Source organism: Heptranchias perlo, chromosome 5 (genome assembly GCF_035084215.1).
Source record: "Heptranchias perlo isolate sHepPer1 chromosome 5, sHepPer1.hap1, whole genome shotgun sequence".
In the NCBI taxonomy this organism is placed as follows: domain Eukaryota; kingdom Metazoa; phylum Chordata; class Chondrichthyes; order Hexanchiformes; family Hexanchidae; genus Heptranchias; species Heptranchias perlo.
In genome coordinates, this window is record NC_090329.1 from 84382025 (window position 1) to 84405459 (window position 23435).

Below are 23435 nucleotides of genomic sequence, written 5' to 3' on the forward strand. Positions count from 1 at the left end.
AACCCCATCAGTTTCGGCTGGATCTGAACCCAGTCCCAAAATTAAAGGCTGGGATTTTCCATTTCTGGCTTGCCAGCCCACAATTTTCCGCCCATTTGAAGTGAAAGGTTGGAAAATGATGGGCTATCAAGCACAGGAAGCAGGAAACCCCAGCCAAAGGGACAATGCTCTTTACTCACTGTATCACCCAATCCCTCCTAAAATAACGATTTAGCAAAATTAAACATGCCCTTAAAGATTTTGCCACTGACCGCAGAATGGGTCCAACACACCGTACTGGAGGGACCGGTGAAATTGAACAACTGACCTTGCCATTCGTCAAAAAGCAAAATACTGCAGATGCTGGAAATCTGAAATAAAAAGAGAAAACGCTGGATCCACTCAACAGATCAAGCAGCGCTTGTGGAGTGAGAGAGGCAGGGTTAATGATTCAGATCTATGCCCCTTCGCCACAACCGCAAGTTCATTGGTTATTTATGGAATACATTCCATCTCCATAGGTTCAACGTCCAGAATTCTCCACTCCCACGAGGTGCTACCTTTTTGTTCCCACACAACAGCCAGAAAGTCATATTGTCAATTTCAAGTTGTTTTTCTTGGGCACTTGAGAAGTTTCAAATGAGAAACAGCTGATATCAAGCTTATAATTCAAATCGAAGCAAGCCTGAGTGGAGGAAGGATTGGAAGGCTACTGCAATACAATATTTAAACAAAAAAATTGGAGAACTTAATTATAAACATTAAGGGAGTGGTAAAATGTGCTTTAATTGGGTGTGTCAATATTAAAAAAAGGTTAAGAGTGAAATTTCTGATCAGATACAGATTGCAAAAGCTATTTAAGAAATGGAGCTATTTATATTTAATAATAGTATATATCATATCAAACTAAACTGAGTGAGATTTGATGATCCTGAATTTAACCAAGATCCCCCACCATCAATGTACTTAATAATAACAGTTCAATAAAAGGGGACCTGCAACTTTTCAGTAGGACAGCATTGTTTATTATAGGGTTTTTTTCTTCATCATTTATAACTTTCTTTTTCCTGAGTTAAGATTTTCTCTTGAAGTAGAACTTTCAAAAGGCTCTCTACTTCACAATAGCACACACCTCACCCCTGCTGCTGAGGAGCAATGATTCAGGATTTACTTGATTCTATAAACCTTCAATGGGGGCACTGGCAGCTTGTCAATGCTACAAACTGCAGGGAGAAAAATCAAAGTACAAGACACAACATTGAAGTCTCACTAATAGTAATCTACAAAGGCTCTTAAGTGCTATGTGCAAGGAAAACATCGGGCCATCAGGCAAATGAAAAAAAAAACGGCAACTTAAAACTCCTGCCGTTTTCAACCAGAGTCAGGACTGATCTCCCACTGAAATAAAATGGAAACTTTCAGAGTTTGTTTATGGCAAAATAAATACGCCAGCATTCTGTTTCTTTTAAACTGGTCCCTTTAATAAAAGGGTTTAAAAAATCTTTTCATTCCTGTCCCATTTTTCACAAAGGTCGAGAACATATGCCAGGCTTCAGCCGACAGTCTAAGACACGGAGACTGATTGCACTACAGTGCCGATGCTTCACAACATTGAACACATTAAAACAGGGTCTAAAATCAAGCCCATCCCACCTTTAACAGAGCAGTGTCACCATATTGGATAAGTTTCAGGTGAGGCTCAGGTCCTGGAGTGTCCAGAAAAAGGTCTGCTCCGAATACTCAGCTGAACCATCTCCCCAGTAGGCTCATATTACAGCAACAGTTACATCTACTGTACTGCAGCATTTAAAAAAAAGATAATGGTTCATTGTTAATCTAGGGCAAATGCAATAAGATCACGTGTCTCTGATCATGCCATTGTACACTCCCGCATCTACAAACATTTCGAAAGGTCTTGAAGGACACTTTGCTGGGTAAAAACACCCCTTTAACAGGGCAGTTTAAATGGATCACAGCAACTTCTGAATTTACTAAGTAATATAACTGATTCATTGCCATGAGCCCCATCGCTTTTGCACAGTTTGTCTCCCCCATTATTTTATGAGCACGCATTCAGTACTACCTCCACACAGACCTCATAAAGGTTGGACATTCCCCAGTCAGTGCTTTTATGCATTTCCAAATGTTAATAGGATTACTGAAAGAAAGAATAGCAGTAAACAAGGTGTTGGATTGCTTCCAAAATAGCGTATTCCACAAATGATTGTCTTGGATTAGTGCCAAGGATGGAAAGTGCACTTGCACATACACACTGCTATACTCAAGTGCAAAGACAACATTCCTCTGTAATAATACTAATGTCAACAAAACTGTGGTTTTAAATTAACAGCCCTGGGTTATTAAAATCATTTACACAAAAATCCAATTAGGACACACAGCTTCTTTATTTTAATCCAACTCCTGGAGGGGTTGACTCAAGCTGGAGTACCACTGTACAAGCGTCAGCATCCCACTGCTACCTTATGCGAGCGACCAATCTTCATGGGCGAACCTAGGCAGTGAGCCTTTTCGGTCATGGAAGGTGACACAGACAAACCCAATCCTGCCCTGGTGTGATGTCCAAACCAGTGCATGATCTAATGAAGATAAGTTGAATGGCAATCCCTAGCCCAGGATACAGTTGTGCTCCCACTGAGGTCAGCGAACTCACCGCAGAGCGCACATCAGACCTGGGGCTTTCCCAATCTGTGTGGTTTAGTAAGACACCAAGTGGGACACTTACCAACAGAACCATTAGCGCAGTTCACCCTTTTTTAAAGAATGTTTTTTTTCCCTTTTTATAAACAACAGGAAAAAAGAGAGGAAGCAGTGATTTAATGTAACTGTATTCGCCATCAGTAAATCTGGAAGAATAAATGAGTCTGCTGAATTAGCAAGTCAAATTTGCAATGAATAACTGGCAAGCCATTATGTTAAAAGGTGCCAGGTCAAGAAAGAAAGGAAAAATGATTAAGCTAAGACAGCTAAGTTGCTTGTAAACTGAGCAAGTGTCATATTGTTTAATCTCAACATCTTGGTTAATCAAATTATTGCAAATGACTGAAGTGCCACAAGCAAGTTCCCGCATTGTGACTCACTCACGAGAGAGCTGTGCATGAGGGTTGTTGCGCCACAGATCACAGCGGCACTGAAATGGAGTCTTTGGTCATTGTGCAGCTGAAACAGTGGTTCCAGGGACGCAACATTATAGTTGCCCATTTTATGGTGGCTGCTGTTGTCATAATTGTCCAAGGGAATATTATTCCAAAGCACAGTCCAAAAAAATATTAACCCAATAGAAACAACACAGTAGTGGCAATACCTGTGTACTCAGTGAAATAGCACATCCCAAGCATTTTACATCTACCTTTAAAACCAGGTCAGCACCATTATTTATGCGTATATTTTAAAAGGTATCTCGTACTTAAAATAAATTATCCTCACTCCCTGTACTATACACTGCAGACATGTCTGACTAAACTTAATGAGGCGTGCTATTTGTTCATTCCTCATGTGTCGCTTGCTGCAGTCAATGTGAAAACTGAAGGAACTGTCTAGCTTATTCAGGGGGTTAAAAAGGCCCAGAATTTCCCGGAAAGTTTCAGCATAAGAGCAGAGTTGTGCCATTCTTTTCCGAGGATATTCGCACGTAACTGATTTACGCTGGTTGTACGCCGAGTCATCGTTGCACGTGAATTTCCTCAATCTTTTGCGCCTGAGTTACATCCACCGAAATTCCACTTGGCTCATCAACATAGCTCCACCCCCATGCAAAAGACCAGGGGACGTGAGTTTCCTGCATTTACGTCCGTTATGAATTTTAGGCACAACAGGACCTCAAGTCACTGGGGGTCATTTTAACTTTGTGTGATTATGTAAAGTGGGTGATAGCGAGTCGGCAGCCCATTTTACATATCTCCTGCGGGCCCCAACCTGCCGTGAACATGCCCGCTTCCAGTTGGGGGGGTGGCCGATTAACCCGCTCTGGCTAGGCGGGTCAGTGATTTTAATATTTAAATGAGGCTGCATTCCTCAGGTTTCAGCAGCCATTTGAATTTAACGGCTGCAAGCCGGGTTTCCCAGGGCTTGGAAAACCCGGCAGCTGAAGGGAGGCGGGAGCTGCCGACTCCAGCAGCTAAGTGCTTTTCCAGCACTGCTTGTGGGTCAGGAGAAGCAAGGATGCTTCGCACTGGGCCCTCAAACAAACCTTCTGCCGCGATCTCTCCCTCCCCGCGATCTGCCGACCCCCTCCCCACCCATGATCTGCCAACCTCTCCCGTAATCTCACCCTCCGCGATCTCTATCACTCCCCGCGATCGGTCTCCCCCCAGTGATCTCTCCCCTCCCCGCAATCACTCTCCCCCCAGCGATCTCTCCCTCCATCCTTCCTCGCTTCTGAGATCCAAGCCCGCCACCCCACAACCGTCTCCCAATCTTCTTGATTGCCAGGGACCGTCCCCAGGGATCACCAGCTGCAGCCTTCTACAGCAGGCTTTCCCGCCAGCAGTCAGCCGGCCTGTCAATCTGACCAGCTGCTGGGCGGGAAACAGTCAAAAAATTTTAATGAGGTCCTGCCGTTAAATTCTGCAGGACCCCTGTCTTTGCGGTATTTCCGGGATTCCCGGCCGTTGACACGCGCCCCCGCTCCCTCCCCACCTCCCCGTAAATATCGGGGTCCTTGCTTCCGTACGTAAACAGGATTTCCACCACATTTCCAGTGAGATTCCGGAGACCGCGCTGGAACAGCACTGAGGAAATTCCCAGTCAGTGTTCCTCAGTCCCAATCTCAGAACAGCAGTCTCTCCTGCACCAATAAGATATTTCTCCATCATTGTACCAGCCATCCTCTGGCCTCTCTGAAGTGAGATGGCCAATTTAGTGCCAATTGCTGGCACAGAGGGCAGTTTTGTGCTGTGGGCCTATTCCTACCAGGAACTACATTGTCCAAACTCATGCCAGACACTTTCAGCCAGAAGACTTTCAAACCAGCTGTCTGGGCAGAGGTGCACAATCCAATCCCCACCCCAAAAGATGATGGATTTTTTTTTAAAGTGAAAAAAGGAAAGACTTGTATTTATAAAGCACCTTGTCACATCTCTCAGAATGGTCTCAAAGCACTTCACACGCATTTCATTATTTTCATGTGCTGTGACCACTGTTATGCCGGCAAATGCTGCAGCCATTTTACACACAAATCCTATAAACAGCAATGAGGTGAATGGCCCATTAATCTTTTTTTAGTGATGTTGACTGAGGGAAGAACATTGGCTTGGAATCACGGAGAATTCCATGTTCTTCCTCAAAATAATGCTATGGGATCTTTAACATCTGTCCTGGCCAATATTTATCCCTAAACCAACATCAATAAAACAGATGAGGGGTAAAATTGGTTATCTTCCAAAAACGGGCGCCGGGATTGTGGTGCGCAGTTAACCCGTGCCCATTGGTTGCGGTGCAGGCAACACGTAACATTCATGCTGCCTGATGATTTCAATGATTGCTGCGTGCAGCCAGGCCAACCTGCACTGTTGATTGGCTGTTCACCAGCAGGGGGCCCAGATATCATGAGTGGCTAACACCACCTAAAGGCAGTCTGCGCCTCTTAAAGGGGAGGTGCACTGTGGCTGCAGGAAGTCAATGGTGAATTAAATCTGTGGTGGAATATACTGAAAAATGGTTGTCCTGGCGAAAGAGCATGCACCAAAATTCTCGGACGGTGCACTAGAGGCCTTGGAGGAAGAGGTGGACAGAAGGAGGGCCTCCTAGATCCGCAGGCGGGGCAGGAGACCCTCCAGACATATGCTGAAGAGGCAGTGGGAGGCTGTGGCGGACGAGGTCAATGCCAGGAGCATTGTACCACACACATGGACGCAGTACAGGAAGAAGTTCAGTGATTTGACACGAGTGGTCAAGGTGAGTGAATTCAAGTTTCATGTGGCATCTCCTACCAACTGCACCACTAGCCTCATCCACTGCTCCACGCACTACACCCCCCCATCACCCAACTCCCAACAGACTCTTTCCATCACTACTCAACCCTTCAAATCACATGGTGCATCTCATCCTTACACATTACTACTCTGGCAAGCCACTCACCCACAACTCTCAGGTCCCACCCACTGGTAGCTAGTCAACCATGACAGCCACATCACCCAAACATCTTGCAGGACACTCACTGACACACTTCCCTCTTTCTTGCAGGAGGAGGTGGCGCATAACAGGAGGTATGGAGGTGATAGTGCTGTCCACCATTGGACGAGCCATTGCTGAGGCCATGGCCACTGTTGGGATGCTGGAGGGATCGATGGTGAGGTCTCTGCATACCTAAGCCTCCTTCTCACTTCCCATGTCTCCCTCACCCCACAATCTTTTCTGACTCACGTGCTGTAGATGGTGTGAGCACACACATCTTACTTTCTCCTCTCCCCTCACCACAACTCAAACCATATCCCACTGTCATTTCAGATACCCAAGAACTGGAACCTGCACAGTCAGAGGAGGAAGAGGAAGATAACAGTGATGATGAAGACACACCGTCACTCCATCTTACACTCGTAGCCACCAGCTCAGATACTAACATTGCATGTAGTTTAGAGGCTAGGATAGAGGAGGGATCTGCACATGGTGAGACACCAGGCACAAGTGCACAGGATCTGGGGCAGTGCCAGCTCGCCGGAGGGTGAGGTTGCACACTAATTCTGCTGCACAGGAGTAAGATGAGAACTTCGATGGGCCAGGCTACAGAAGAAGGCTGATGGGCGTACACAACCAAATACTTGGTGCACTGGAAAGCCTGCCAGAAAGCCTACGCACAATGTCAAAGGGCACGGAGGAGACCAGCTCTAAATTGGCACAGGGCTTTGCACAGAGGTTGGAGCCCATCCTTACATGGAACAGGTCGTCACCTCCATCAGCACACCTGTAGAACCCATCATAACGTAACGTCTGCCATCCAAGGTCAGACTGCTGCTATCGTAACTCTGGGTTCCACTGTAGAACAGGGCTTCCAGGACACTCCAGCAATCTGTTCTCCAGCAGATCACCAGGATTGCTGAGGCTCCGCCCAGGGAGAGTGGCAGTGGCTCCATTGAAGACAAACCTGCTGTCCTCTCTCAGGATGACAGCATTCCTGCTCCTACCCCTGCCACTCCACCAGTGCCCTTGTTGTTGCCTGTCAGCCAGCCAGGCCAGACTGCTGCAGCCCAGGTCGAGATGGTGCATTCTAAAGCCGAACACTCCCGGCCCAGAGCAGCTCGAGGTCGTCCTCAACGGCAATCTGCAGTCAGCAGCCTTCCATCACCCATGATCCAGCCACTGGGGATGCACCTCGTTGTAGCACTAGGAAAGGTAAAGGCACATGAACGACAGGCACTAAGGGAATGTACAAGGGTGAATAGTATCAGTTTGTTTGAATCATTTGATGTGTAAATCTATAGATGTGGTTATGAATTTGTATTTGGTGTTGGTTTTCATTTCTGCGATGAACCGAGGGAGGAAGCAATGTGTAATCATAAGGAGGATGATTTGATGGTCACGTGGGAGAGGGAAGTTAAGGACTGTGGGACTGTTGGTGAATGGGGAGGTGTCGTTGAAGATACTGGTATTGCTCATTAATCATCTGATCACGCAGAGCCCTGGCAGACAGGGCCTGTCTACCTTGTCGCCTCCCTGCCTCCTCCTTCTCCTCCTTCCTCTTCTAACAGTTTTTTCCTGCTCTGTGTGGCCTCTCTGCATGTTCCCAGTCATGTTTGATTCCCAGAAGAAGCTCTAGCAGGCCACCCATGCCTGGAAGCAACTTTGGTCAGCACACTATTTTAAATACCACTAACAGTACTGCAAGACCAGCCAGGCCCGTCTCTATATAATTTTGCAACTTTCTCCAAGTATAGGAAACTTCCACAAACACGTACAATTGTACCAGCAGCCAGAATAACTAATCCAGCAACTAACCTTTAACTCCTGCATGATCTCTTTAAATAGCGCTGGTGTGGGGTGGGGGGGGGGGGGGGAGGCAGTCCTTCATGCCCTTTAACTCCTGTTCAGCTGTACGGGGTTAGGACGAAGTGCTGGCTGGAACCTGGAGTTCCAAAATGCCGCCGGCTGCTTCAAATCAGTGTTGCACACTGATTTACGTCATAAACTCCCTACATTACATGCTGCCAGCATTCGTTAGGTACGCTCGCGCAAACCACCTTTACCAAGATGGCGTCCTGCGCATGTCATGCTGAAAGTCTCGGACACCATTTTCAGGACTTAGGCATCCGCGTAGCGCCTACAAAACAGGCGCTACGCGACCCAATTTAGCCCCCCTGATAGTTTCATTATTTCCTCGCTGTTTGCATTGGCTGCCCTTTAATGGACCGCTTCAGGCCGGTCAGGAAAGGGTGAGATTTTGCTTCTTTTTTTAGAAGATTTTTGAGGGGCCAGGAGGAGCATGAATCTTACAGTCCGCTACCGGCCCGTTCTCACCTCCTTCCCGGGATCAGCTCTCCTCCACTCCCAACTAGTCCAACCCACTGGACCGCTCCACGTAGAAGCCGACTTGATTTGCAGCCTTTTAAAACAGACAAGCTGCAGCAGGACGCCCATTTGGCACCCACCCGCTCGCTAGCTTAATTCAAATGAGGCCCGAACCTGAAAATGGTTCATGCCTCCTGACCGTGGCTTTAGCTGGGCAGCACGGGCGCCCCACCCACTTCACGTTCGTTTTGGGGCACAGGTTGAAAATCTTTCCCCCCCACCCCCTCCCACCCTGTGTGCCAAAAAAACAAAAGAATTGAACCACATTTCTTGAATGGGAGCTCACTTCCGGCAACTGAATGACAGGTAAGGAAATGGGTGGTATTTATCCCTGGTGCACGTCAGTAGCATTTCTGAATCTATACGCCCCAGCATCTTATTTCTGTAGGATTGCAATGACTACTTTTCCAAGATTTGTACACAATGAATACATCAGATTTGAAGTTTTTTTTAAATTAAGTCCATGGACAGCCAGAAATTTGTCTTTTCTGAGTGTGCACAGACCATGAAATTTGACCAAAAAAAGTGAAAATGTACAGCCCCACCAAATGTTGCGGTACCAATATTCTAAATAGGCCTTACACGGAAACACTGCTGTAGCATACATTTCTTAAAAGAAGGCGTAATGGTTTCCGAAATACTTGTTCCTCTGCCCTAATTATATATAATTTGTTGTGAAAGCTAACAGTTTTTCTCAAGGAGCATGTATTTAATCCACAGATGCAAAGGTTTCCAGTAAATACAGATGGTGCATTATGTTCATATTATCACTGCTGTTACTATCTTCTTTGATTTAAAATCATTGGAAATTTCTTGTTGTTTCTGAACAACATTAAATCTGCAGAGCTTCAAAGTGACATTTTTACTACTTATGGTACGAGATAAAGAGGCTTATCTTTGAAAAGTGTTCCATTCAACCTTGATCTGTTTTGAAGATTATTTTGTAGTTTTCAGTGCGGGCCGATATCGGGAAGCAGACGCTTTTGTGTAGATATGTAGCACTGCCCTGTGCTCTTCTTCCCTAGTTCCTGTCATGTGATTGGCAGGAACCAGAGATGAAAGGTGGAGATCAGCACATGTTGGCCATGCATGCTTCTCCTATCGATCCTGTCTGTAAACAATGTAATATCGTTCACTCTGATCAAGTTTGGAACATCATTTTTGCCACAGCCTTTAGCTCAATGCTAGCCATTGGAAAATGGCAGTCAGGAGCTTGACACCAGGAGTAGGATTATTCACTAGGAATTTATTAAGTTAAATATTTAAGCCTGAAAGGCTTTTTGCCTGATTTTTAAAAATGTACTTTTACTTTTTAAATTGCTTTTTTCCATTTCCAATCCACACACAAATACAATTCTCTATAAACTGTCAAGAGCAGAAGCAGGAAGCACGAACCAAGAAAGGCTGGAGTGAATTGGATGCTCTCAGAATTAACCACCACACCACCTTCCTCCTGATCCAACACTGCAATTCCATGGGATGCTCCATTTAGTGGCCTGGCCAGAAACTAAAAGAAGTCATTTCACTGAAGCAGACAGATTAGTGTGATATGGAGACCTAGAACTACCCACAACAACTCCAACAACTTGACTATTGGTTTATTGTCCAATGATCCAAAAGCTTAAGGTTGATTCTTAGACAGTTACCTTGTTTCATCTTCATTTTTGTAACATTTAATCTCTGGAGATAAGGCCTTATTTATAAATAGTTTTGATAAATTACAGATGTAACAATTCCATGTAAAATGGAACACTTACCCTCGCATTCATCCCCTTTCTGGTGAAATCCTGCTTTGCAGATGCACTTGCCAATAGGTACCAGCCACTCACCCTCTGCACTGCAGTGCATCTTAGGGGGATTTTCCGTTTCCTCTTCCGCATCGCTGACACATGTGCCAAGCACCTCCACCAGCGATGAAAACTCAGACCCTGTCACTGTGTCTGGGAACACCGCCAAATTTTCCACAATAGACCAACACTTTTTATAGTAAACACGCACAGACACCAGGGCAATGCAGGCACCCACATCCTGGAAAGCCAAGTAGAATCCTTTTTTCGACAAAGGCCCGATTTCTCGCACCTCTGTGTTGAGCTTCATTACACGCTCCCCAAGGTCCCCTTGAGTAAAACTTTCATCTGCTGCAATGGTATCTATTTTGAGGTACTGACTCTCCTTAATGTTCCTGCCAGCCTCTGAGTCGCTCTCAAAGTAATATAGGTTAAATGTCTCCTTGCATGTCCCCAAGACTCCTGGAATGCTATTACAATCCCTCAGGGTAAACTTCATCTCCACAAATATCCTCTGAGCATTGCCTCTTGCAATCCAGTTAGTCCGCAGCCAGTTGTTCTGATTAGGTTCCATTACACTGCACACCTGGTACGTACGAATGGGAATGTAGTTCTCGTCTACTCCGCTGATCTCTTCCCACTGAAAGGCAACAGTACAAGATGTAACCTTACAATAGCAAAACAATAAACTGAGACTGAAAAGACAAAAAAAAATACATTTTATTTTGTTTATAGAGACTGCATTTTGTAACAATAAAAAAACAAAATTTCCACAAGAGCCATTGAAAGGGATGAACATCAAGAGTGGGTGTTGCAATGTGGAGTATTGTAAATGTTCTTCTGTCCTTGACAAAGCAGAGAGCATTATAGATTGGGCTGGTTTGGAGTACTGATGATGCAAAGTTTACAATCAATGTATTCTGAATGGTTTCAAAAGTGGGGTCATTCCACAAAAGCTTTCAGATAAAAGCCACCCATTTCAAACTATCCACCAACATCCATAGCTTCCAAAAAAAATTATAGCAGATGAGTTGATCTCATCAAAGCAATGCCACCTGAGGACTTTACCAGCTCATGCTTCCTCCCTGTGCATTTAAAGCGGCATCAGTTAGTATCAGGATAAATCTATATTATGGTAATGACTGGGGTTTGGAAACAAAAGGGTAGATGTTACAAATTGGCATGCTAAGAGCACAGATTAGGAATTTGGGTGCGCAGCTCAGCACGCCCCATAGGATTTTCCAACTATTCATTTTAATCGGTGGAAGATCTTGCAGACCCTACTGAACTTTGTGCCAAATTCCCAATCTGAGCTTTCAGCATAGAATGCTCTACACCAGGAGTGCACATTCTTAATATGACCCTAAAATGTCACTACCTTGAACATTCATCCAAGTTTGTTGGGTGAAGCATCAAGAAGAATTTCCTGTCCATCATGACAATCAGCTTTCACTCTCATTTTATTCTCTGCACAACGAACATCTGTGTCAAACAAGGACAGTTGACTGCTGCTCGACATTGAAGTGGGATGAGGGGGTTATCTTATGAGGAAAGTTTGGGCAAGTAGGGCCTGTATACACTGGAGTTTAGAAGAATGAGAGGTGATCTTATTGAAACATATAAGATCCTGAGGGGACTAGAAGGGGTAGATGCTGAAGAGGATGTTTCCCCTTGTGAGAGAGACTAGAACTAGGGGCCACAGTTTAAAAATAAGGGGTCTCCCATTTAAGACAGAGATGAGGAGAATTTTTTTCTCTCAGAGGGTCTTGAATCTATGGAACTCCCTTCCCCAGAGAGTGGTGGCGGCAGGGTCATTGAATATTTTTAAGGCTGAGTTAGATAGATTCCTGATTAACAAAGGAGTCAAAGGTTATAGTAGGTCGATGAGAAAGTAGGGTTGAGGTCGCAATCAGATCAGCCATGATCTTATCAAATGGCAGTGCAGGCTCGAGGGGCCGAATGGCCTACTCCTGCTCTTAATTCGTATGTTCGTATCTTCGTAACCTGATATTGGACCTGGATTATCAGATCTGTCCATACATGGCTCAATTTATTTTATTTGGGAATACCCATTATTTGAAGGTGTGCTGCTGTGCAATTTATAAAACAGGAAATGGCTCCAGCAATGGCGAGGTGAATTTATCCAATGAGTAGCTACTCCATGCAGACGAAGGAGGTCCCAAGTTGGATCTCCAGTCTATGCTCAGTTAGCTGATCATCAGTTTGGCAGTGGCTGAGGTGCTACAATTAACCTCAGTACCTCTATGTTAAGGTGGGGCAAATCATACCGGTTGTCCTGTCTAAAGATCTTTACTAGAAATGCACGTGTGGAGGTTAGATGACAACGAGATTGAGTTCGACTGTCATGTGCCAAGCAATTGAAGCACTTGTCAACACTCACTATCAAGCCTCACATATAAATAATGGCCACTTGCGCAAGATACTAAAGAGCAAGCAGTGCCCATGGAATATAGGAACACAGGTACATAGGAACAGGAGTAGGCCATTTAGCCCCTCGAGCCTGTTCCGCCATTCAATGAGATCATGGCTGATCTGTGACCTAACTCCATAAACCCACCTTAGTCCCATATCTCTTAATACCTTTGGTTAACAAAAATCTATCAATCTCAGATTTAAAATTAACAACTAAGCTAGCATCAGCTGCCATCTGCGGAAGAGAGTTCCAAACTTCTACCACCCTTTGCAGGTAGAAGTGTTTCACTCCTGAAAGTCCTGGCTCTACTTTTTAGGCTATGTCCCCTAGTCCTAAACTCTCCAATCAGTGTAAATAGTTTCTCTCTATCTACCCTATCAGTTCCCCTTAATAACTTCGATCAATCACCCCTCAATCTTCTAAATTCCAGCGAATACAACCCTAGTTTGTGTAGTCTCTCCTTGTAATTTAACTCTTGGAATACAGGTATCATTCTAGTAAATCTACGCTGCACTCACTCCAAAGCCAATATATCCTTTCTAAGGTGCAGTGCCCAGAACTGAATACAGTACTCCAGGTTGGTCTAACCAGGGCTTTGTATATCTTTAGTATAACTTCTGCCCCCTTTTAATGATCTATGTACGTGAACTCCTAAGTCTCTTTGGACCTCTATTGTTTTGAGCTTTTCACCATTTAGAAAGTACTGTGATCTATCCTTTTTAGGTCCAAAGTGGATGACCTCACACTTGCCTACATTGAAATCCATTTGCCACAGTTTTGTCCATTCACTTAATCTATTAATATCGCTCTGTAATTTTATGCATCCATCTACACGGCTTACAATGCTACCTATCTTTGTGTCACCAGCAAACTTGGATATGTGGCTCTCTACCCCATCATCTAAGTCCGTATAAACAACATCCATAGACAGTCCACTACTTTAGTCGCCTCTTCAAAAAATTCAATCAAGTTTGTCAGACGTGACCTACCCTTTACAAATCCACGCTGGCTCTCTCTGATCAGCAGAAAATTTTCAAGGTGTTCCATCACTCTATCCTTAACTACAGACTCTAGTAATTTTCCGACAACAGTTGTTAGGCTAACTGGTCTATAATTACCTGGTTTCCCTCTCTAACCTTTCATAAACAGCGGAGTGACATGTGCAATTTTACAATCTAAAGGAACGGTTCCTGAATCGAGAGAACTTTGGAAGATTATAGTTAGGGCATTTGCAATGTTCTCACCTACTTCTTTTAAAACCCTGGGATTTTTTTTTATTCGTTCATGGGATGTGGACGTCGCTGGTAGGGCCAGCATTTATTGCCCATCCCTAATTGCCCTTGAGAAGGTGGTGGTGAGCCGCCTCTTGAACAACTGAGTGGTTTGCTAGGCCATTTCAGAGGGCGATTAAAAATCAACGACATTGCTGTGGATCTGGAGTCACATATAGGCCAGACCGGGTAAGTCACATATAGGCCAGGCAGGTTTCCTTCCCTAAAGGACATTAGTGAACCAGATGGGTTTTTATGACAATCTGGTAATTTCATGGCCACCATTACTGATATTAGTTTTTTATTCCAGATTTTTATTTAATTAATTGAATTTAATTCCCCAGCTGCCGTGGCATGGAAACCATCTGATCTTGGGGATTCGTCACTTTACAGCATCAAGACATCGACAAGGCCAATGTTCATCTATGGCTGTCTGTTCGGTGCCTGAGAGGCACAGTGCAACTTGGGTACACTGCGCCAGTCAGAGAACGGGATCATGGGATTTTCCTGTACGGGCCATTTGCATGGTGAGATTGCACTCCCAGCAAGGCCGCTGTTGACTTGGTCTTGCACTGGAAAATCAGGGAGGAAATTGGAGCGCAGCTGCAAGTGTGAGTTACCGGGGTGGGGGGGGGGGCTCAAAACTTAGAAATATTTTTTTACCTAATTGGGTTTTTTGATATTCAGCCTGCCCCTGGGACATCAGTAGACCCTCCGGTCCATGGGGGTCTCGGATCTAGGTTTCTTCGGATGCCCTCCAATGGAGCGCTCAATGATCATGTGATGCGGAAAGTGAGGTGGGATATCAGCAATGCCCCTCCCACCTTATTAAAATGGTAACTTTGCACCTGCGCCTGGCCCACTGATATCCATGCCTGAGGAACTTCTGGAACAGAGCAGTGAGGGCAGAAAACTGACATAACAGGACTATGCCCCTTTTTTTCTCCGCACTTCACCTGCAGAGCACCTATTCCCAAGCACAACAAAGAGGAAAATCCACCCTGATATTTTCAAAAAGGGAGGGGCAGAAAAAAAACTGGCAGAGAAAATTGACAAGAAAAAAGACAGGAAACAAAATGGACCATTTGAAGGATCTGCCATGTTCTTTAAAACAAAATTCTAATCCTTTTATCTCAGAAACTAGCAAACAGGATAAGGTGTTTTTTTTTTCTAATTTTACAACTTATTAATATAGACTGAACCCTGGCTAGATGAATCCATCAAGTAAAACAGGCTCAAGGTTCATTAACTTCCCTCTAACTGCTGCCTGAAAAAGCTTCATAATTAATTTTTTTCCAGGCATAAGTAGGAAACAAAGAGGCCAAACCACACTTAATTTTATAATCCTGTTCTAAACAATCAAATGCTCAGATGTTTTCTGATTGAGATCAATGTTGATGAGCGTATGGTTTGCATGTTTACAGAGCTCTTCATTATTAGTTTTCACCAATCGCACAGGTAGAAGAGTAGATTAAGAGCACAAACCACACAGTCAGACATTGAGCCCTGCTGGAAAAAAAACATGTCTTACAAAATGAGAAGATATGGAACATTCATTCTCACACTTAAGCTTCTGTAGCTCGTAGCTATATCGGGAGAGAAGTTAATTTATGAAGCACTGCAGATTTAATTTGTCCATTGTACGTGCCTACCCTGAATTTCCATTAACTTTCCCTGCCCTATGATACGGAGATTTCCTCATTTCATTTGCACAGAACCTGATTTTATATCCATTTATGTGTATCCCAATGCTTGAACCTCATGCTTCCATTTGTTTTTAAAGTAAGCACACAACACAAATGGCCAATTGGAAAGGTTATTACTTCATAAGCATAAAGGCAATCTGCAGAATCCCCATCACAATGTTAATTGTCAATTTCCAGTCAGTTTCATGAATCCAGAACCAATCAGCTGATAATCGGTGTACTTATAAAAAGGGCTGACAGCTGGAAGAACTGTTAAGTTAGAATGTATGCAACATCTTTAATCGGGAAAAATACTTGTAGGAAATAATTATGGTAACTTAAGTGGACAACAATGTAATTTGTAAAAAAAACCTATCTTAATCATGGACTATTAATAGGCCTGGGAACTGGGAGCTGCAGATTTTAAGGTTCATTTTCATTACTGTTGAACGAATACAATTCAAAGCCAAGAGAGTTAATACACAGCATCAAAAGACCTACCTGGGCAATAATCTGTTTAGTTTTTGTATTGGTGGGGATGGCAATATATTCTTGACTGGTGAGCTTTAGTTGTATTTTTACATTAGATATCAAAGGTGAAACACTCATGCAAATTCGTTTTCTTAATTTGTCACAAATATTACATTCTGCGGTCTATTAGTCATGCAGGCTTAATCCACATTTTATCTTCACTTTGCTTCTGCAGGATACCTGCTTGATGACTTTCTTTTTCATTGAACTGCAGTAATGGAAGGATTTATTTGGCACTGTTCTTACTATTATAGTGAGGATTATTTGAATCAGAGGTAGGCTCGAATTAAAGGAAGGCAGACAAGTCGAGAACAATGACAGAACCAAGTAATACCTGTTGGTAGCAAGTGAAGTAACTGCATTAAGGGCTGTCATGTGAACCAGAGCAAGCAGGGAGGAATGTTCTGACTAAAACACAGTCAAAAGAGACAAGCTCAGACAACAAAGCCACTCAATACAACCACCTTTTGCCAAAATAGAGACCCTTTTATGTGATTGCCTCGAAGATAAACTGAAATCTTTCTGAAGAGCTGAGTAACAATCCCTTCTAAATCCCATTTATGAAAAGCCCCCTGTAATGGTGCAGACAACTTCTGGAATGTCCATAGCACTGATATTCATTTACCTCAGACAAACATCTGGTTACTGAAGACCTTCTGCGGATTCCATATCACAAGATTTGTAAAGCTCTCAAAGGAGCCTCTGCTGTATACCTGACTGTAGGGCACACAAGCCAAGGGAAAGTTCTGCCTTTATTAAGTTGTAGTGTCAGGTGAATTAACTCCTTATATGCTGGTCACATTTGCTCTGACTCTCAGAAATGGTCAAGGATCTTATCCAGCCACTTAGAAAGCATCAGAAGTTTGGAATGTGATTGTTACGAGACAAAATGCTGAAAATTATATGGCTTAGGAATAGCAGGAAACTTTTGTTCAGGTACAAATGTTAAGCATGGGTTTATGTGATGCAGTAGATTGGCACATTGGAGGTAATTTTGACTTTGTGTTATAGTGTTAATGGGTGATAGTGAATCGGCAGCCCGTTTTACATCTTTCCCGATTTTAATAACCTTTAAAGTCAATGAGCTGCTAGACTCGCTATCACCCATTTTACACTATCGCGCAAAGTCAAAATTACCCCCATTGTCTTTTCGTCTCTGGCACCTGGATTTAAATATAGCCCAGTCTGATGGGATGGAAATGTGTACATGACATGCACTTGGGTGAATTTGAACACAATCCCTAAGGGACATGGATACAGAGCATAAAAATGCCCAGTTCAGGAAACTGCCTGAGAGAAGTTATCAAGATGGTTGGTGTGGGAAGTGAGGAAATTCATGCTGGTAAATAGGTTGAGGCATATTGCTCAGCAGAGTGTATCTATCCATGACTTATATGGGTTTGGAGTGGTTGATGCTGACATTGGCCCAAGAAATGGAAAAGTGTTCCATTTCCAGCACTAATTTGTCTCATCTTAATGAGCACAAAAAAACAAATTGATCAATAGTAACTGAAATATGATTATGCAGGAGACTGGTTTGGTCTCACTAGTCATCATGACACAGCACTGCTCTTTGCTTTATATATTTTGTTGTTTTGTTTTTGTTGATGTGTTATACAAATTCTGCAGAATTACAAAACAGCCAATTGCTGTCTAATTCACAGCTTTTCCATGATGTTTAACTTTGTGATCTTCTATCTTTGTCATTTTAATTTATTAGCAGTGGGACCTCACACATTAGTCCGGATTAATTATATATTTCGGCTTTTTCACACAGTGTGTGCAATTTTCAAACACAAAATACAGAGCAAGGCAGCACCCCCTATCTACAGAAAATCTTCAATATTAATGTATTGTAGATCTTGTTTTAATCAATACAAATTATTTTAGTCTGCTTGATACTTTACCTCAGGAAATTATGTTCTGTGGCTTACATGATCTTGCTGCAAATATCTGCCCAACCTCTGGCCCCAACAAGGTGAGACATGCAATGTTGCACTGTGCAAAAAATATTTCCAGTGAGGTGTAAATTTTAAAAAAAGAAATGTGAAGGGATATAAAACATATGACTAACATCAAACGCTCTCAATCTCTTTGCTATATCCAGACTAACACATTCAAGAAAAAAACCACACAGGATTTTGTGTGAATAGGAATGCAATACAATTGTTCTATTAGCTCGCATCAAAAGGAAAGGCACATAATTGAAACAAAGAGAGAATATCATTCATACGGACAACAGGTGTTCTCTGCAACTAGCGGTTGCTTTCATTATCTAATGCATCATTTATATGGTAATTTGCAAACCATAACATTTTCCATTTCTGGTGCAATCTAATTCCAAAATTACCCTAATAACAAGTGAGTAAAGCTGATTCTAGCCGACCTGTGATCCAGAACTGGCGTTGGGATTGACTTGGGGTGAAAGTGGAATTTTCCCAGATCCACCCACAGGAGGCAGTATAAACAGGGCATAAATTTATCAGAGGGAAGAATTAGGACAAAGTCGAAACCGTCTGCAGTCATAGTCCAGTTACATATTACACAACACTTGTAATAGAAATAGCGATGTCTCATTATCCAGAATGTATTTCAAAACTCACAAGTGTTTTAAGTCTACACATTTGCTTTGGTTACGCATGTAGCCAGTACGTTAACAAATATATTTGCCCACTTTTAAAAAATCATTTGTTCCTTTTTTAATATTTAGTATATTTGATATTGATTATATCTGAATTATTTGGTCTAAAAAAAAGTCCAGTTCCGACAAAGTTAGTTACAGCAAAATTTCCCAGAGGCAATTAAAAAACGAACATTCTTTTCTGTCATAATGAATAGTTGGACAAAGGAGAAATCAACAGATTACTCTGGGGTTAATAACGATGTCAGTTTTATTGTGTGTGTGTGTGTGTGTGTGTGTATTGGAAATCAATTGATTGCTATTTATTGCATTTCCATTTGTCCCAGATACAGGCACCTCAACTATCTAAGTCTTGGAGTGCGTGATTTGTGCCTGTGTGTTATCATATGTAACATAACATTCTCTTTTAGATTATTTCCAATTACTTTAAACAGTCGATCTTCTCGCTAATTGATGCGGGGCCACGGACACAAAAGGACGCTGTAATGAATTACATCGAAGTCCTCTTGAAATTCAGAGCCAACGGCAGGCATACATATATGGTCCTTAGAGTTCAGGTTAGGGCACTGTGCCATTGACGAATATATGTGATTTGAAAAGGGCTGGAGACGTGAAGGCTTACCCCATCAGGAGGAGACGAGATCCACTCCAGCTCTGTCTGCTGTGCTTTGGAATCCAGCAAAATAACTGCCAGAGAGAGAAAAAATCAAACGAAAAGAGTGAAACTGCAGTCACCCACTTACATAAACACAATACAGGTTTATTTTGGATCAACTTGTAAAAGAATGTGTTCAGTCTGATAAACACCCTAGAACCTATAAAAGAGAATAATATTTACACAAGCAATGCGTATTCCGCCAATTAAATTTATTTTAGTTTCAACAAGGTCAATTTAAACTATTATTTCCAAAATTGGATCGCGTTTGATTCCAAATTGAGTCTATAAAATCTACATTCTATGCGTGTGTTTAAAATGTAGTTTGCATATTCGAAAAGAACCGTCTTCTATTGCCGTTCGGTCATTATTAATAACATTTTTTTAAATGACCACTCAAATGAATTAAGAATGTAAACTCGTGTGTCTATTCTCTAAACTGCAAAGTGTCCCATATTGCGGTGCCTCTCGCTGTCTGATCCCAAGAGAAGACAAATTCAGCATCACCGCGACAGTGTGAGTGTTTGGCCATCCGGATTTATTTACAGGAGGAGAGGTGGGGGATGTCACAGCCATCGGTTTCCACCCAGGCCGTTCGCTCGGTGAACTTTTCTCTCATTAACGAGAATTCACTGTCAATTCTTCTTCTGGGAACGGGGATTTGAAGAATCATTAGACGCTCTTATTCATTTCAGATCGAAGTGGAATCCGACTCTAGCGTCTGGTAGCAGTCATTCGAACGGCTGCTATCACAAGCTTTTCTCGATTGAAATATATTTTACATACAAGTACAGCACAAGACATTTTAAATAGTCTCCTAACGAACTTTAAAAATAACTATCGCCTTTGTGTTTACTTATTTCAGTGTCACTTTAAATTGGCATTAAAAGTGGAAACCAAAATATTTGACGTTGTTAAACTGTCTGAGGGCAAGCCATCAGGTTAGTACTGTACTGAGGTACAGCTGAGGTACAGTTAAAGCTGAGCTCTGCTTTACTCCAGTATCTTTATAAACTCACACTAATACAAAATCAATACGAGTTCCGAGCCACTGGTCTCACTTTTCTAATAATTTCCTCCCGGTCTCCCTCTCTCTCTTCAAACAAGTTATATTTACTTAGATTTGCATGGTGTCTGATTAATGTGGGGGTGACAAGAGTAGATTTCGCATGTTTGAAACTGACGGGAAATTAACGAGCTTCTCTGTCGAGCAGGAGAGGATGGGGAGCGGGGCTCTTTCCAGGGGGTTTTGAGAAGCTGTTTGCCGATCGCTATATCGCCAGTTAATGGGAGGCCGCGCTAGTGTGGGGTGGCCGAGAGGTTTCGTGTAAGGTGTAAGACAGCGCGAAGAGAAGCTGCAGCCCGCCTCCAAGCGACAGGTAACAGTCCCTCAAACACAGCCAGATCGCAAGGAAGCGCCGCTTTAAACATCCTGATCAACAAACTACAAATAAATACGAATAAAATAGAAAAATCACATTAATTTTACCCAAACTATATATTTTTTTAATCTCGAAAGATTTTAGTTTACGCATAAATACGCGGACACAGCACATCTTTCCTGTCAGAGCGATTAATAATATGTAAATATTTGACGTTAATGAGAACTTCGGTAGCAAATCCTTTTCAAAGATGAGCAAGGCGATCTAATCGCGGTGTGCTGGGCTACCTAGAGCTGTTTCCTGATTGTCATTTATCTCTATACAGTGAACATCTGATTCAAACTTGTACATAATAACAGTTCTGGTTTCACGTTTATGAATATTTTATACGTAAATATCTCAACAGCAGAAGCGCCTGGCCGTTCGTGACGGATACACTATCATTTCGCTGCGCCGCTCTGGCCCTAGCTCCCTGGCACGAACTTTACACAAGTTCACAGTCTCGTTAAAAATTCACAATACTGTATTTGATCTCTTCTACTGAGCATTCCGTTACTGTAAGACTGCGACACTGAGAGATGTGAGAAATGCAAGTGAGAAAGGACGTGTGAGGAAAAGAGTAAAAAGACACAAATGGAAAGGACAGGACAGGACACGACAGGCAGCTGTGTGATTGAACGTAGCTTTATCACCCATAGCGGTGCCCAGATTATTATCTGCATTTGTAAAATAGGGAATTCAGGAGAAACTCCTTTACGCAAAGAGTGGTAAGAATACGGAACGCGCTACCACAAGGAGTAGTTGAGGCAAATAGCATAGATCCATTTAAGGGGAAGCTAAATAAACACATGAGAGAGAAAGGAATAGAAGGGTATCCTGATAGGGTTAGATGAAGTAAGGAGTGAAGAGGCTCATGTGGAGCATAAACGCCGGCCGAATGGCCTGTTTCTTTGCTGTAGTTTCGATGTAACTTGATGTAACATTCTCTCCCTCGCCAGCCCACTTCCTCAACAGTGGTCAAAACTAACTTCTGCTCCCATTACATAGCACATTTTGATTTTTCTTTGAACGACACGGCCGACTTGTGAGAGGACAGTGCGGGGCGAAATGTAATGCAGGACCTTCAAAAACTTTTTAATACAACTCACAGCTTTTACAGCTCGGAGCTGCTCCTTCGCTGCATTAAAACTCCGCCACCGGCAATTGTTTCCATCTAACTGCTCTCACAATTTAGCAGCAAGTGCCGTGATTAACATTAAAATATCCACATTCGCCGTATACAATTCGAGTATTGCCACCTCTACGGTTGGTTCCGCGGTTCAGGGGATGCGATTTTAAAGCTACAGAAACTCGCATTGCGACCGTGTACCGCAGTCTGGGGAGCGCTCTGTGCGATCCTCATTATCAATCGGATACAGCTTCACAAATCGCTCACTGCAACCATTTCAATCTGCAGCGAACACACACTTTAGATTAAAAATGAGTGGATAACAATAGTGGGCAGTGAGTCCAAAGATGCCGATACATTCATCCGCTTCGCATAGTAAAACTGAGGTCGATTTAATTCTAATGCGATTTGTGTTGTCTTTTGCAATTCACCAAAATCAAGTGGCACCAAATCCGTAGTGAGATCTAAAAGTGTACAGTGTCTGTAATTTTTTGAAACGTGTCTAACTCAACGCGTTCAATGATATAATCCCCATTAAACTAGCCCCTCGGTGGATGCTCCGGCTGCCTTACTGGTAAAGGGATAGAGCCGAGAGTTTGATGGGAGCCGGGAGCTTTCCACTTGTGCTGTCCCGTCCCAAAGTAGCGACTCGGTCACGCAAGCAGCATCTTGAAGAAAGACTTTTCTCCTGTTTCTTACCTTCTCTCGCAGCCTGCGTCAGATGTGTGAGGATGGTGCTGAGTAAAGAAATGCAGCAGCAGATAATCCAGAAAGCGCGGCTAAGCTTGGAGCTCATGGTGTAACCGGTGGCTTGTATTTTGGGAGGCTATTTTTGTTGTTGTTGTTATTATTGGTGCAGCAAAGTCGCCGTGTCTCTAGGCTTTAGGTCCCAGGCTCTGCCAAGCAAAATTCAGTTCCACACACTCAAATAGCGCCCAGTGCTGGGTGGGGGCGGAGACCCGGGCAGCCGCCACGTCAATCACCCGGCCAGGCGCTGAGTGACAGTCACATCGCCCACACACAGACCGGAGTTTGGGACAGTACTGGCAGAAGGAGGAGGGACGCCACCAATCGGAGTGCGGCAAGGGAGGAGTTTGATTTGTCCAATAGGACGAACCCTATACAGTAACACGCGAGAAAACTGAGAGGGGATTTTTTTTTTTGGCGAGCTCCAGGACATAAAAGACGTGCAGGGCAGTTATAGTGAGAGAGTGTGCAGAAAGGCACTGAACAGTGACACCTGTGAAAGGGTCACTCCAACAAAGAACCGGGGCAGGGAGATACACAGTTACACGGGTTAAACAGACACTCCAGACAGTGCACAGAAAGAACGGAAGCAGGGAAAGATATAAAACAGATACACTAGTGAGTCAATCCAGGGA

At 43.3% G+C, this 23435-nt stretch overlaps 1 protein-coding gene across 9 annotated transcripts in view; it reads right to left on the reverse strand.

Annotated features, from left to right (window-relative positions):
- Positions 1-22968, reverse strand: part of LOC137321905 (ephrin type-A receptor 7) — a 238076-nt gene extending 215108 nt beyond the window's left edge. For all 9 annotated transcript variants that reach the window (XM_067984759.1, XM_067984758.1, XM_067984757.1 and 6 more), the window contains exons 1-3: positions 22753-22968; positions 19471-19535; positions 10257-10926 (exon numbers count right to left, since the gene is read on the reverse strand). In XM_067984759.1, the coding sequence (XP_067840860.1) occupies positions 10257-10926; positions 19471-19535; positions 22753-22849 (832 nt within the window). In that variant the 5' untranslated portion in view covers positions 22850-22968. The remainder of the gene's footprint in view (positions 1-10256; positions 10927-19470; positions 19536-22752) is intronic.
- Positions 22969-23435: the final 467 nt, after the last annotated feature.